At 41.5% G+C, this 13420-nt stretch overlaps 1 protein-coding gene across 2 annotated transcripts in view; it reads right to left on the bottom strand.

Annotated features, from left to right (window-relative positions):
* The window catches only part of Nsmaf (neutral sphingomyelinase activation associated factor), a 60014-nt gene that overhangs the window by 25813 nt on the left and 20781 nt on the right, over positions 1-13420 (bottom strand). For both annotated transcript variants that reach the window (XM_031366681.1, XM_031366682.1), the window contains exons 7-13: positions 11433-11504; positions 10985-11032; positions 10816-10868; positions 5885-6014; positions 3865-3936; positions 2164-2272; positions 795-971 (exon numbers count right to left, since the gene is read on the bottom strand). In XM_031366681.1, coding sequence (XP_031222541.1) covers positions 795-971; positions 2164-2272; positions 3865-3936; positions 5885-6014; positions 10816-10868; positions 10985-11032; positions 11433-11504 — 661 coding nt within the window. The remainder of the gene's footprint in view (positions 1-794; positions 972-2163; positions 2273-3864; positions 3937-5884; positions 6015-10815; positions 10869-10984; positions 11033-11432; positions 11505-13420) is intronic.

The raw sequence follows: 13420 nt of genomic DNA, 5'->3' as shown, positions 1-13420 counted from the left end.
TTTTTGGAGGGGAAACTGGAAAATATGACATGTAAATAAAGAAAATATCTAATAAAAGAAAAAAAAACCACAAACACACACACACAAAGAGAAAGAGAGAGTTTTATGTATACTATGAACACTGTAAATTGTTATAGACCTTGAGTTCTAGTATTTATTCTCAATAAAAGACCATTATTGGCCTATAACTAGGATAATCAATTATAAAAGAGAGAGAAATAATTTGCTCTGAAAAATACTCTAGTTCAACTAGATGTGTACAGATCTGCTGATGCACATATACTTTGAAGAGTTTCTTTAAGGAAATATTTGATTGTTATTTTCATGATAAAGATAAATGTATTTAAGACAGACTTTTATAAATCTTTAAACTAAGCATTCAAGGAACTTCTATTTGCTTTTTGCTCTATACTTTATAAAATATGACAATTGATATAATTTTACAGTCACAACAACAGGCAGAATATATACTTATTTGTCTTGGCTTTGACCATGATACAAGCTCCTATAAAAGAGACTTTAATAGACATCCTGTAAACAAACAATTCCCCTTATAATAAGATGGGATATATTAAGATGTGCTTAATCTCTTTCCAATTCCCATGTGTATACCACCATCTGGAGTCATGTCCTAATTGCCTCAAAATAAGTATCCGCAGTCTTTAAAAAAAAAAAAAAAAAAAAAGAGTTGCCTTGGTCTTGGCGTCTGTTCACTGCAGTAAAGGCCTAACCAAGACAGCATCCTTCCCTTTGGAAGCAGCTCCCCACTGGAACCCATGCATGACAGCACTCACCTAGGTCTGGGCTGGAGTAGTCACTTATTATCCACGGAAACACTGGGTACTGGGACAGGTCATTGCAGCTGCGGTCGGCCAGGTTGTTGAGGTGGAGCAGGTACTGGTAGTTCGAGAGGTGCCCTCGCTGCCATTGCAGCATATAGCTCTCTGCAGTGTGTTCTGCAGCATGGTGTTCTGAGGGAGAGGGGCCTTGGTGGTCACTGCCTTCACAGGGCTTTGGCTAGCTTTGACTTAATGTGTCAGAACAAGCCTACTGAGTGCGGCCCCTTCTAGGAGCTTCTGAATTGTTCATTCATTCTCACAAGGACCCAGGAAAAGAAGTTAAGTATAATGAACTTCTACCAAGCCACTCCCAGATATTACGTAACTTTACAAATACTGAGAATATGGTATGAATAAACAAGTATTGTGTGACAACAGATGACAAGTCCACAGTGAGTAGCACAGAGTTCTACCGAATGTGCTGGGTTTGGACAGTTTTAAGAACCACGGCCACTTGCGCATACTGTCCCCATATTTTTTATGAAACCAGAACAAAACCATCTGAAGAGGTGGGCCACTGCCAGTTTATCAGCTACATGTTCTCTATGATCTCAAGAAAAACAAAACTCCAAAGAAAAAGGGAATTTTGCAGCAGGACTAAGTGTCAAACCAGAGCAAACAGGAAGGAAAAATGGCCTCTTAGTGAAACTTTGGATTTAAAAAGACTGGGATGACTCAACTTTCCCACCAATGAGTGGATTTGCCATTTTGTTTAGAAAATTCTGCTTTTCTGAATCTAAACTCTTTCCTGGATATATCAAATAACTTAGCTCCTATGCTGTTTTGGTATTTCTGTATTCTTGCTTACTTTTTACCAAGTTTCTAGTTAACTACCAGGAAAGGGTTTAAAACATGAAACATTTCTTTACTTTAGCTCTTGGACCCTTTGGGGAAAGCTTGAACAAACTTAGAAGTGAACTCAGACAGAGGGAGTGGCGGCTGGAAAGCAGAGGGAGGGAGCGGCTTTGGCGGCAACCTCCGCATTCATCTACACGCAAACATCCTCTCCCACCTTAAAAACACTCTGGTTTGATATTCACAAATTAATGACGTGACTGGACATAAAAACACTTGAGTAGACTCTTTGTAACTCACTCAAGTTGGAGGTCATTAAAATAGGGACGTATTTAAACATCAAGAGCTCTAAAAACACACAAATGAACTATTACCAAAATAAATTCACATTTCTCTTGTTTTTAAGATATTATATCAGAGAACAAACAAGTATAACTATGGTGAAGTGATGTCTGTTCTCTTATTTGCTGTCCCAGCTTCTTAGGGGCTTAACTACTTTCACTAAACAGACATAAAGAGAGCGGCAAACCTAGGTACGTGGCAATATAAAAATAGAGGTCATCTCTGTCTTGAGGCTCATAGAACTTCAGGTATATGTCAGAACACAGGTCGTCTTCTGTGCAGAACACCTCCAAGCCCTAGAGATTCAGAAAGAATACAACAAACAGCACCATGTCCACCCTGAAATCACAATGGACAGAATCTTAAAAGTCAGGGAAGCATCTATACGCTTGAGCTTTCGACCTTGTTTACATTTGTAATTTGATTCAAGGATATGTGTCCCTATATTCACATGTGTGGTCTTAAAAATTCTTGAGAACAGCTGGGCGGTGGTGGCGTACGCCTTTAATCCCAGCACTTGGGAGGCAGAGGTAGGTGGGTTTCTGAGTTCAAGGTCAGCCTGGTCTACAGAGTTAAGTTCCAGGATAGCCGGGACTACACAGAGAAACCCTGTCTCAAAAAACCAAAAAAAAAAAAAAAAAAAAAAAAAAAAAAAAAAAAAAAAAAAAAATTCTTGAGAACAATAGATATAACTTAGGCAAACAATGTAATTCTCTTTGGTACCAAATACTGCTACTGACAATAGCTTTTATGAATTTACAATTCTGAAATTTAAAATTAGATGACCAACCAACCATGAAACATAACAAATTAATAATCAAATAGCCCATTCAATTATGGTTATTTTAAAAAAAATCTATGAGCTAGATGTTTTCCCAGCACTCTGGAGGCTGATGCAGGTGATCATGAGTTCTGGGCCACTTGGTCTGTAGAGTAAGGCCAAGTCTCAAGAGAAAAGAAAACAATAAGCTTTATGGGCATTCTGCTGGCAAAGCAAGATGGGAAAAGACAGCAAGGAGCCCAGATGGGTCCTGGGTTCAGTCATTAGCTAGGGAAGTTAGGAAGTGAGTCCTGGGTTCACAGCTGCTCTCTGTGTCCTCACAGCAGTTGTGACAGAAATGAGGGAGACGGATGAACCAATGAGAATTCCATCTGACTGATCTCCTACAGTAAGAGCACAGATTTCTAATAGTATCTGCTTTCCTTGATTTTCTCCAAACATTAGAAATGGACAGAAAGTAGGCAGCAAAGAACTTGAATTTCACAACTTAAAAGTACAAAAACAAGCTAGTTATAATCTGCAAGAGAAAATAAATTTATACTGATGTCAATTCAAAACACCTTGGAATCATGTACTCAGTGGGGATTAATCTCTAAGGTGCATATGTGAGACAAACGTAAGCGTTGTGTGTGCACAGTAAGGGAAGTGGTGAGAAGAAGCAGCTGAATGCTTTATGGTTGCCTTCACTATTTCTCTTTCATTGAGCTCAAAGGTACACTAAGCTGTTTGCCTGTACTCTCTCACTGTACTAAAGGACTTTGAGGGTCCTCCCAGTCTTACTCTGAGACGCAGCTGCAGTGGGTACGAGGTGGGAGGAACACTGGACTGTTCGGCAAACACTGTTCTAGCCTCAGGCCAGAAGCTCTGAAAATTCAGGAGTGGGAAGCTTAAGAACCCTCTAGCCTTTTTGGTCTTTGAGCAGAAAATATTTTCTGGAACAGAACCTATTTGCAGAAATGTTATTATTGTATCAATTTCTCGCTTCCACATGTTCACATACCGCACACTTGTGCTTCCAGGCCTGTGCAGGGGCCTGTAAGTCAATCAGCTGCTACACCTGCAGGCTTGATAATCCCCTCCAGGCAACTGTATAGGACCTGAACTCACCAAAGGCATGAGGCCGTGCCTCCTTTTGTAAATACGCCGGACATCTTGGAGTGTTATCTGGACCACAGGTTTCTTTAAAAAGCACAAAGACAATATCAAGTCACCATTTTAGCTCAACTAGAAACTGCTCATTTGTATCTTACAGTAGGGAGGAAAAGAACCACACTCCTTGCCTTCCCAGTGAGCTGCAGGTAAACACCTAGGAGAGATCTTGGACAAGTCATACCTGGTTTCACATTCTGCTCGGACATGGTTCTAACCCTGTCCGTAATCTCAGATGATGATGGTACCTTCATCTTTCAGTTATCACAAGGGTTGGTGTATGGTGTGGAACATTCAGGAACGAGCATAAATAGCTATTCAAAAAGTTTGTTCTTTTAAAAAATTATTTCTCTGTCTGTCTGTCTGATTGTCTGTGTACCTTAGAGTGTATGCATGCATCTATGTATGTAGGGCTACAAGTATCGTCACTTATGTGTAAGGCCAGAAGAGATCATCAGGTGCCCTCTGCTCTCTCTCTGTCCACCTACCCTTTGGGGCAGGGTCTCTCCCTGAACCTGCCTCCACCTGGCTCTGTGCTAGGTTACTGGTATGCATGGGACGCTATGTGCTATGGGTGCCAGGGTTCTAGCTCTGGTCCCGACGGCTGGCAGCACATGCTCTTAACTACTGAATTATTGCTCCAGCCTCGGGGTTCTCTAGAGCTTGCTTTATCCTAACATCTTTTTTTATTTTAAAGAATTATGTTTTTTTATTTCCTTAATATTACAGAGTATTAAAGCTCATAAACATAATTAAAACTGCTTCTTTTTTAAAGGAAAAATTTTTGATTCTTTGGAACTTGAAAACAGAACTAAGAAAGACTCAAAATTAGAAAATATTGTATGCTTAGATAAAGGGCAAAGCTTCTCATTCCTGCTCCCAGGTGACAGGAAAGCCAGGCTCTGCAACAGTGAGGAAGCCTGGCCAGGGGCCTGGGAATAAACACATGTGCACTGTGTCCCCTGAGGCTATGGTGCCATGTATTTTCTGCAAGTTTTTGACCAAAAATAGTAACAGTAGTAGCCAGTATCAAAATACCATGCCAGCCAGCCATGTGCCATGTCACTGGAAGCTTTGCTCAGTATGTGCCACCACCTAGTGGACAGAAGTGTTATGACACCATGTCTGAGGAGTTTAGAGCCAATGACAGACAATTTCCAGGGCATACTCTTCTTCCACGGAAAATGCCCACTATGGTTAAGGTGCCCTGCAAATGGCGCAGTTGTGTGGCCAGAAAGATGGGACTTGTCCTGCTCTCACGGCCCACGCGGAAAAGGCCCATCTCTGGATAAGCAGCAAGTCTTTACCAGTGTTAGTGTAGAGATCTGAGTTTATGTTCACTTCCTGGCAGTTTGAGGCCTAGCATTCTTCGCAAAGAGAAGATGGTTTTCTAGATGGTGAGAGGGGTCCTACAGCCCTGACTGTGGCGTCTTACATGACTCCACGCTAGCTGTGAGAACCTTACACCACCACTCAAGGAAAACAGAGCTACTGTCTGCAGTGAAAGAGAAACACCTGTCCCCTTCTCCCCATCAATTTCTCATTCACCACAGCACTTCCATGGTGTCTTTCCTGTGCTTTCTAGCAGAAGTCTCACCTATAATGAGGGTGGACTTTCTTAACCCACTACTTGGTACAAGGTCCTTCAGAATGGCTGAAATTCGGATGAGTGTACACCCGACTCCAACTACACAGGGCACTAGGAAGTCACGCTGCTATACAGGGTTGCCAAATGACTTTGTCCTTCCCCAAGATGTGAGGGCACAGTAATTGTAATGTCAGGTTCCTGGAAAATTTAACTGAAAGACAGAAGCAAGCACTGTACATGACCCTGTGGTGTACACGCCCCATGATGTACACGGCCCTCGATGTACACGCCCCATGATATACACGGCCCCTCGATGTACACGGCCCCGCGATGTACACGGCCCTGTGATGTACATGGCCCCGTGATGTACACGCCCCGTGATCTACGTACCGGGTACCCATTGAGAGGCTGGAAATACAGGTTGGTGTCTGTAATGCACACGTGCCCAGGATTCGTCACCAGAGGTGTCACCATCTCTGCTTTGCACTCCATGTGCAGCTTTTCAGAAATGCTCTGGAACCTGCCAAGACGTTTCCAGCAAAAGAAGGAAAGGTTAGGAACTGATCTACTACCTAGGCTTAGCCACATGTGTATGTGCTTGCTTATCTGTCTAAACACTACACTCATGAAGTGGCGCTTAAATAAAGTTGACAGGCTTTCAAGTGGCATACTGGAGGCCTGGCTTTCCTTTTAATTGAAAAGCTTACATATCACAGAAACAAATGTCTCCCAAATGGTCAGTCCTGAAGCTCTTCCTGTATCATGTGACTTTCTACTTTCATATCGTTAAGACCTACGTTTAGAACTGAGAGCAGCAGTGTGCACCTCTTATGCAGCACTAGGGAGGAGGCCGAGGCAGGAGCCTGAGCTACAGAGAAAGCCCCTATCCTTAGCATACTTACTTTACCAGGACTAGAACACATAATTACAACTGCTTTTATGTCAGTTTCATTTCTCCATATAAAACCACTCACTCCTAAATGCTTAGCTAAAAAACTGCTCCATTTCTGTTTTATGAATAAAAAAGTAGTGTGGAAATGACTAAATTATCAATATTTTAGGGTGATTACTTAGTTAAATAACTGGATTAAAAGTAAATCTCTGGGACCTAGAAGTACAGCTCGGCGCTAGAGCATGCGCTTATCATGCAGGACTGGCTCAGTCCTGGCTCTGGGGTAGTAAAGAAATCTCTTATTTCCAGGACACAACACTGACACAAACTCTCCTCTAACTGAAAATGTGAAAACTCCAAGACACCCTTGAAGTTCTCCACTACTGATCGAAATCAATCGGTAAGTGGGTCAGTCCTCATGAGTCTTTAGAAACCTGACAGTGCAAACGTATTTAAATAACCTTGACTACAAGAGGGAAGAAAAGAGACCCCCAGGTCAGAGGCAGGAGGAGGGTGGCTTCACAGGGGAGACAGTCTGCAGGCTTCCACAGCTCCTGAAGTTCTACAACCGTCAGTGTCAGCTTTAGTGTATCTCTCCAGCAAATGACAAGCGAGTCAACAAAGCACTGCAATGGTCTACACCCTCAGAAGGACCCTCAGCCAGCTGGAAGAGAACCAGTATTGCAGACAGGGACTCAAGAGCTGCATAGGTTTCCTGCCAGGAACCAGGAAATAGTCACCAAGAGTGGCCGTGTATTGGACTATGAGACAACTTCAAACACCAGAGAAATGAAACATAAAACATATTTTCTGATCATGTAATATTAATAACCAGCAATGGGAAGATAACTACAAAATCCTCAGCTGTGCAAAAACTAAGCAACATCCTTCTAATCACCTATGGGCAAAGGAAGAACTGACATTGTTAATTACAAAACGGGTGACTGAAAGGGGTCCTGAAGCAGTTCTTTAGCGGGGACCTTCTAAGATGAAGTGCTACTGTAACAAGACACAGCCTGATGCCTGCTCCTGTAGCCTTCTCCTAGCAGCTACAGGAGGCCTTCTTGGCTCTCTATAAGCTGGGGAGAGAAGTCAGCTTTAAATAAAATGGAAGACTAGAAAACTAAGACAACGGTCATTACTTGAGGTTGGTAAGATGTGCAACCCCTTTGCAACACTCACAAAGGAAAATGAGGGGACACAAAGTCTCACCAGGAGGAAGACACAAACAGCACGACTCCAGCCTGCTAGCTTTAGAAGACATGCTACCATGGGATGGCTCAACATCTCTCGAGACTTGTCCTCTGCCTGCCACATGGGCCTCATGGCAGGCACACACATGCGGACCACCCCAACTACACAAATAGCTTTGGTTTTGTTTCTGTTTTTTAATTTCACAAGTGTTAAGGGTTTCTAAGAGACACACATGTCTCATAGATTACTGAAATACACAATTTATCAAATAGATGTAAGAAGCAACTTACAAATTAAATAGTCCTGCATCTAATTTAAATAATAAGACCAGGGCTGAAGAAATGGCTCAGCAGTTAAGAACAATCGCTGCTCTTGCAGAGGACCTGGGTTGGGTTCCCAGCACGCACAGAACAGCTCATATGCATTCGTAACTCTAGTTTTACAGAAAACAAAAGCCTCTCCTGGGTTCTCCTAGGTACCAGAAATGCACATGGTAAATAGACACACAAGCAGGCAAAACATCCATACATATTTAAAAAACAACAACAACAAAACATAAAGAAGTAAGCTAAGCTGGGTGTGCTGGTCTGACTTATACCACAATGCTGACGAGATGGAAAGAAAAGAATTGTGAATTTTGTGATAGTTTGAGCCACATAGCAAAATAACAGTAAAAACAAACAAACAAACTACACTAAGCACAATCTCTAAGAATACAGTAAATTTATATAGTTTTATCTACAAATTATAAAGATACTGTAAGAAAAAGTATCTTCTTGTAAACACAGGACCACAATAAACATGCTAATCCATTCTGTGAGGTCAAGAGAACCTTGCACCAAAACAAATGTTAGAGAATGACAGAGCAATGTCCCCAAGTAGATACTGGCAAACACATCTAATGAAATGCCCACAAAGCAACAGAGAGGATCACATACCATCATCTTAAATAATATTTTTACACAAATACATAGTTCATTTAATACTAAAAAGTCAATATAATTTATATTAACAGAATAAATGAAAAGAAATTACCTCTATAAGTACAGAACAATTTACAAAAATCTTTTATTGAAAAAGGTTTAACCAAAGTAAAAAATGAGCTTCCTCACTGTGACAATGGTGTCTATGGAAACCTTCAGCTAGCACCACTCCTTAGTGATAAGTATTACACTCCTTTTTCCCCAATATCAAGAATAAGGCAGGACATCTGCTTCCAAGGTATCCATTAACAAAATGGTGCACTGAGACAGCAAGCAGAAAATAAACAGAAATTTCTGTGAAACTGTCTTTGTCCAGAAATGATTAAAAACCAACAATAGAGAAACCAACCAAACCAAGAAAAACAAACAAACAAAAAACATCTAGTATTCACTAATGTGTGAACTTAGAAACGGCAGGGTATACGACCAATATAAAAAAAAAATTATTACATTTCTATGCCAGTAACAAATATTTGGAAAAGAAACGGAATCAAGCAAATTCGTGGGAATGTATAGGGGCATACACACACGCACCCCTTTGGGGCCTAAATTCCTTATCTGCAAGGACACAGTGTTTGCATGAACTATAGCCACCTCCTTTGCATGTTGAGATAACAAAACGAGAAGCCTAAGAATAGCTAATGCCATTCACATGCCACACACGAGCTGCCTGTCCTGTTGCACTACCGAGGGCATAATGACATTTAGAAAAATGCTTGAACAAAATGCACACCCAGCAGAGAAGTGACATGAATATGTCAGTGAGCATGGCAAGATCCAAAGGAAACTGGAAATGCATTAACAAACACATATCTCATAAGTTATAGTATATCTATGTTCATTAGATTATCCTTTAAGGGTGTCAGAATTTGAATCTTTTCACATAAGAAGTAGAGAAAGCATAGTGGTATTTCTTCAATAAGAGACATTTCTTCAAAAATATGATGAAAGCTTATATGTGCAAGTTTACTCTCTAGTTATTCACTTAACTAGAATATCTCATTATATAACTACAAAAATTCCTCTTTAAATCCCTCAGTATAACATCTTGGGTTCAGGACAAGTAAATTAAAACTTTCAAAGAGAAGCACTTTTAAATTTTTTTAAGATTTTATTTATTCCAAGTTGTGTTCATGAGTCTTGCTCACATGTATCTCTGTGTACCACATGTGCACCTGATACCCTAGGAGGTTAGATTCCTTAGAAGTGGAGGTATAGATTGCTTGTACCACCAGGTATCAACAGTCATTGTAAAGATAAAATTATATGGAAGAATATGACATAAAAATATAGGCAAGTAGCTCACATCTAATTAATATAAGGCAGGAAATGGACAAGAGAGTGGGATAATAAAAAAGCACCGTTATTTTCAGAAAAATGTAATGGGTGCTTAATAAAGCCAAGAAAATCAATGGGAAAACCATTAGAACAATAACTGTACTTTCTTGGTCCTGTGGGGAATGATAGGAAAGTACTTGATGCAATTTGAATGGCCAAAGAAAGACTGTCCTGAAGAACTGACAGCTAAGCTAAAATCAGAAAGTCCGGTTATCCAGGAGCAAGAGGCAGGAACACGTCCTAATCATGAGAAACAAAGGTCTAAGATAAGGGAGCAGAGGAAAGAGAACGAGAGGGAACAAGAGAAGAAGAAGTGTGTGACCAGCAGGATCTGCTCGGTGAGGAGCAGCCAAAGCCCAGAAACTCACAAGAGCAAACCTCCACCTGGAGCTGTGAGCTGTGAGCAGCGAGCAGGCACCACCATGAAGAGGCCGAGGCCATGCCGGCAGGTCATCTTGTACATTATAAGTTCCAACGGGCAAATGATAAGTGTGCTTTTTACACAGGACAAAGTTTGGTATGTCATTGGGTTCAGGGGTGACAAGGAACTGAGGAGGGGAGCCCAGCATTGAGAAGATGGACTCGGGGTTGCTATGGTGCACTGGACCAATTATAATGGAGAAGACAAGTGGACAGGCTAGAGATGGCCACAGTGGGGGTGCACGGGCTTTGTAGTGGCAGAGGTCAGGAAGGAGAGAGGCAGAGGAAGCTCTGAGGCCTCTCATTTGTAGGCTGGACCATTCCCTAAGAGGAGCAGGTTCGGAGTAAGATGACAATGAACGGCAGCAGCTCGTTCTGCGCTGCTAAGGACCAGCACTCAAGGCCTCACCTGTTTGAGGCAAGTGCTCTCTCACAACCCTGCCTTCTAATCAGAAAGCAAGATCTCAAAAACTCACAAAATCTCAAAATCTTACCTGTTTTTGTCGAATGATGTCCTAGCCAGACGTGACTGCAAGATAGCTGTTATCTACGAGAAAACCATTTAAAAATATGGATGAGAAAAAAAAAATATGGATGAGAGTATAAACAAGATAAACAGAAGTTAACTCCTAACCAAACACAGCAGTTGCTCAGGATACTCACCATGGCCATTTGGTCACCAAGTTTATCAAGGCAGGATGCTCTGTGCAGCTACAATGTTACAAAAACACACCATTAGTTTTCCTTGAAGATAATTACAAGTATTATTTTAGAAGCATTGGAAAAATACCGATTACTCGGTCACTTAGTAACAGTGAAGATTCTGATACGTCCAGCTTTCCTTACTTAAGTTTTCAAATTCAACAAATCCAAGTAAATCTGCAGCATGTGTAGAAAGTGACAATTATTTGTGTAATATGAAATACAAGGTTTCTTGAGCATGCACTTAATCCCAGTACAAGGGAGGAAGAGGCAGGAGGGAGGCTGGCAGGAGCCATGTAAGCTCACCTGCCTCAAAAAACCAAAAGTGAAACCTAAATCAAGGGCTTCCAGCTCAATCTGGGCTAACTGCTGTGTGTTCTGCACGTGCTAGAGAGAAAGGCTGGCTTACCTGGAGCAATGTCTCCACCACATCTTCTACCTTCCCAGGAACTTCCAGTTCGAAGACATACTCCATTTCTCCCTGACGAGGACAGAAGAGGCAGCATGTGAGCCTGGTGCTTTGCTCCCAGGGTCTCAACCATCAACCAAGGACTGCACATGGTGGGTCTGATTGTTCTGGCGGCACATGTATAGTAGAGGATTGCAAATTCGATCATCAATAGGAGGAGAGGACCTCGGCCCTGTGAAAGTTCTGTGCCCCAGTGTAGGGGAATGCCAGGGCCAATAAGTGGGAGAGGGTGGGGTGGCAGGCATGGGGAAGGGGGAGGCAACAGGGGTTTGTTTTTGTTGTTTTTGCTTGTTTCTTTGTTTTTTGGAGGGGAAACTAGGAATGGAGAAATTTACGTGTAAATAAAGAAAATATCTAATAAAAAAAAACAGCAACAACAAGAAAAAAAAAAGAAAATCTGCATAGCAACTGCCAATGTCCGCATGTCTTGTGGTCCAATCACATAAAGTCAGTCATAAAAATGCAAATGTATTGTTCGTGGATGTCTGTGAAGGAGTATCTGAGTGGAATTCACATCCAAATCACTAGACTGAGTCAAACAGATTGATCTCCTTCACATGAGTCTTGCCTGTCAAGGTCCAAGGAGAACAAAAAACCAAAAATCTCCCTGTTTGTGACTGTCTCCACGCTGGGACACTGGGTTTCCTGCCTTCAGACACACTAATCTTACACTGTTAGCTCTCCAGAGGCTGATGTCTACCTCATCTCACGTGCTAAATCCTTGTAATAAATTCCTCATATCACTCTCTGTCTCAGTTTCCCTCATGCGCTACATATACATGGACATGCACGAGCACACATGTGCGCAAACGTACACACGTACATATCCACACACGTGTTCAAACATACATAACTGCAATATCCTGATAATATGTGTTCTGACAGGCCCCTCCCATGAACTAATAGCTGTGTGGCTAGCAGTTGAAATACAGCTCTGTACGTCGGATGGTCTCCATGGCGCTACCTGGTGAAGGGTACCCAGGAATGCTTTCACCTTGAAAGGAGGCTAGTTTGTTGCCCATAGGGGTTTTTGTCAAAGGACAGAGGCAGTGTCACAACAAGATAACAGTCACAAGGTAAGACACACTTAGCAGTAGGAAGGGACAGTCACACATAGTGCATGTGAGCTGCATACACACATTCTCTTGTCTATAAAACTGCATAAGCAGTTTGTGTTTCATATACTGCTGGATAAGATACCATAGGCTGACCTGCAACTGGAGCAGACTCAGCATGTGAGCCTAGGTTTGCACAGAGAATGTGGCTTTTCTTATTCACAGAAGTGTCTTCATAAGGAGCTAGCTGCATATGCCCCCTAGCCCTGTAAAGTCTCCTTTAGTAGGACTTATAGCATCACAGTATGCTGCAGTACAAAGGATAAAAACAGGAGAGTTCAAGAAGTACTATGCTTCCTTGATAAATTCTTATAACGTCTACAAAGCGAAGACTTATAAGTAAAAGACTGAGTGATCAAATACAGAGTACACTGTAAACCATAAATATTTCTTGAATTCTCTTAAAAATAAACTTCTAGTAATATTAGGCAAAAAATTTTCAGTAATACATAGAAAATATGCTTACAAATTTATACACTGAAGCTTCAGCTTCTTTCTTCTTAAAAAAAGATATGTTTATTTTTACTGTGTGCATATGGACACTTTGCTTGCATACATGTCTATGTATCATGTGTGTACAATGCCTTTAGATGCCAGTAGAGGGCACGAGATCCACAGGAATTGGAGTTACAAATGGTTTTTAGTTGCCAGGTAGGTAACAAACCCTGGTCCTCTGAAAGAGCAGCCCGCGCTTAACCCCTGAGCCATCTCTCCATTTCTTCCCCTTCTAATAAGATCTCTAAGCTTTTGCTATTCAGACTAAAGCCTGTGGATTGCAGGGGTCCTTTTGCAATAACTGTTAATAAACTCTGA

The sequence above is a fragment of the Mastomys coucha genome, unplaced genomic scaffold, assembly GCF_008632895.1.
Source record: "Mastomys coucha isolate ucsf_1 unplaced genomic scaffold, UCSF_Mcou_1 pScaffold14, whole genome shotgun sequence".
NCBI lineage: Eukaryota > Metazoa > Chordata > Mammalia > Rodentia > Muridae > Mastomys > Mastomys coucha.
This window is presented reverse-complemented; position numbering and strand designations above follow the sequence as displayed.